Source organism: Antrostomus carolinensis, unplaced genomic scaffold, assembly GCF_000700745.2.
Source record: "Antrostomus carolinensis isolate BGI_N321 unplaced genomic scaffold, ASM70074v2 scaffold18222, whole genome shotgun sequence".
Taxonomy (NCBI): domain Eukaryota; kingdom Metazoa; phylum Chordata; class Aves; order Caprimulgiformes; family Caprimulgidae; genus Antrostomus; species Antrostomus carolinensis.
In genome coordinates, this window is record NW_010301796.1 from 3592 (window position 1) to 5044 (window position 1453).

The following is a 1453-nucleotide window of genomic DNA, read 5'->3' on the forward strand; positions in this document are numbered from 1 at the left end:
TGTTTTCATTTGTTACTGTGGTGGTGGTGGTGTTAGCATCAGACTTGCCTTCCCTGGACAAGAGGTAAAACAGGACACATCAATGATCGTGAGAGAAGTCATATGAAATCTGACTAGCAGCAGACTAGCATGTTGAGGAGCTGAACACTGAGAAACTCCAATGACTCAGCACAGGAAAAGGTCACTATATTTGGCTTTATAAGTAATAACGGGGAAAAAAAAAGACCAAACAAACCAACCCAAATCAGTCAATCATTAACTTGGAGATTATGACAAAGCAGCACAACAAATAAACTCCCTGGTTCCTTCAGAAGCATCTTCAGCTACAGCCTGAAGGAGACGACTTTCACAGTCCATACCCTGACCACGGGAACATGACTTTGTGGCTTTGCTGTGCCTGGATTTTTCTCCTCCTCCTGCCTGGCCTCTCAGATGGAGGGAAACTCCTGGTGGTGCCCATGGTTGGAAGCCACTGGCTTAGCATGCAGCAAGTAGTGGAAAAGCTCGCCGACAGAGGACACGAAGTGGTGGTGGTTATGCCAGAAGTAAGCTGGCAGATGGAAACCACCCAGGCGTACACAGTGAAAACGTACCCGGTGACTTACACCCTAGAAGAGCTGGATAACGCTTTTCAAGAATACGTGGCCACTCACCTGAAGGACCTGCCTTTCCCACTCAACACCCTCGCTCTGTACAACAGCTCGGTGCACGTTTTCCGTACGTTCTTTTCTCAGTGCAAGGACCTGTTCAGAAGCAAGGAGCTCCTGGAGTCCTTGAATCAAAGCAGGTTCGACGCTGTCCTAACAGACCCCGTCTTCATGTGCGGAGCAACGCTTTCTCAATATTTTTCTCTCCCGTTTGTGTTCTTCATGAGAGGATTTCCTTGCAACTTACACTATAAAGCACCACAGTGCCCAAGCCCTCTGTCCTACATCCCAAGACTATTTACCTTCAACTCAGACCGCATGACTTTCTTCCAGAGAGTGGAGAACGCACTGGTTACCCTCCTGGAGCTCGTGTACTGTAACAGTTTCTATGAAGATGCAATAAAGTTCTCCTCTGAAGTTCTTCAGAGAGATGTATCCCTGCTAGACCTCATGGACTCTGCTTCCATTTGGCTTCTGAGATTTGACTTTGTCTTTGAGTACGTCAGACCAGTGATGCCCAATATGGTCTTTATTGGGGGTATAAACTGTGCTCAGAAGAAACCGCTGTCTAAGGTATGTCCTTTTTCCTCTAAATTATACATTTTTTGCCAATGAGATGCAATTACATAGTTTCTGGAAGTTTAGTGCTATTTAATTTCATAGAATCATAGAATGGTTTGGGTTGGAAGGGACCTTAAAGCTCATCCAGTTCCAACCCCCCTGCCAGCAGCAGGGACACCTTCCACTAGACCAGGTTGCTCAAAGCTTCATCCAACCTGGCCTTCAACACTTCCAGGGAGGGGGCA

General features: G+C 46.8%; 1 protein-coding gene across 1 annotated transcript; it reads left to right on the forward strand.

The window, feature by feature from the left end:
* Positions 1–374: 374 nt before the first annotated feature.
* On the forward strand, positions 375–1220 carry LOC104521567 (UDP-glucuronosyltransferase 1-8; the record flags this gene model as incomplete). Its single annotated transcript, XM_010163611.1, has 1 exon — positions 375–1220. A coding segment is annotated over exon 1 (846 nt), but the record flags the coding sequence as incomplete, so codon positions are not given.
* Positions 1221–1453: the final 233 nt, after the last annotated feature.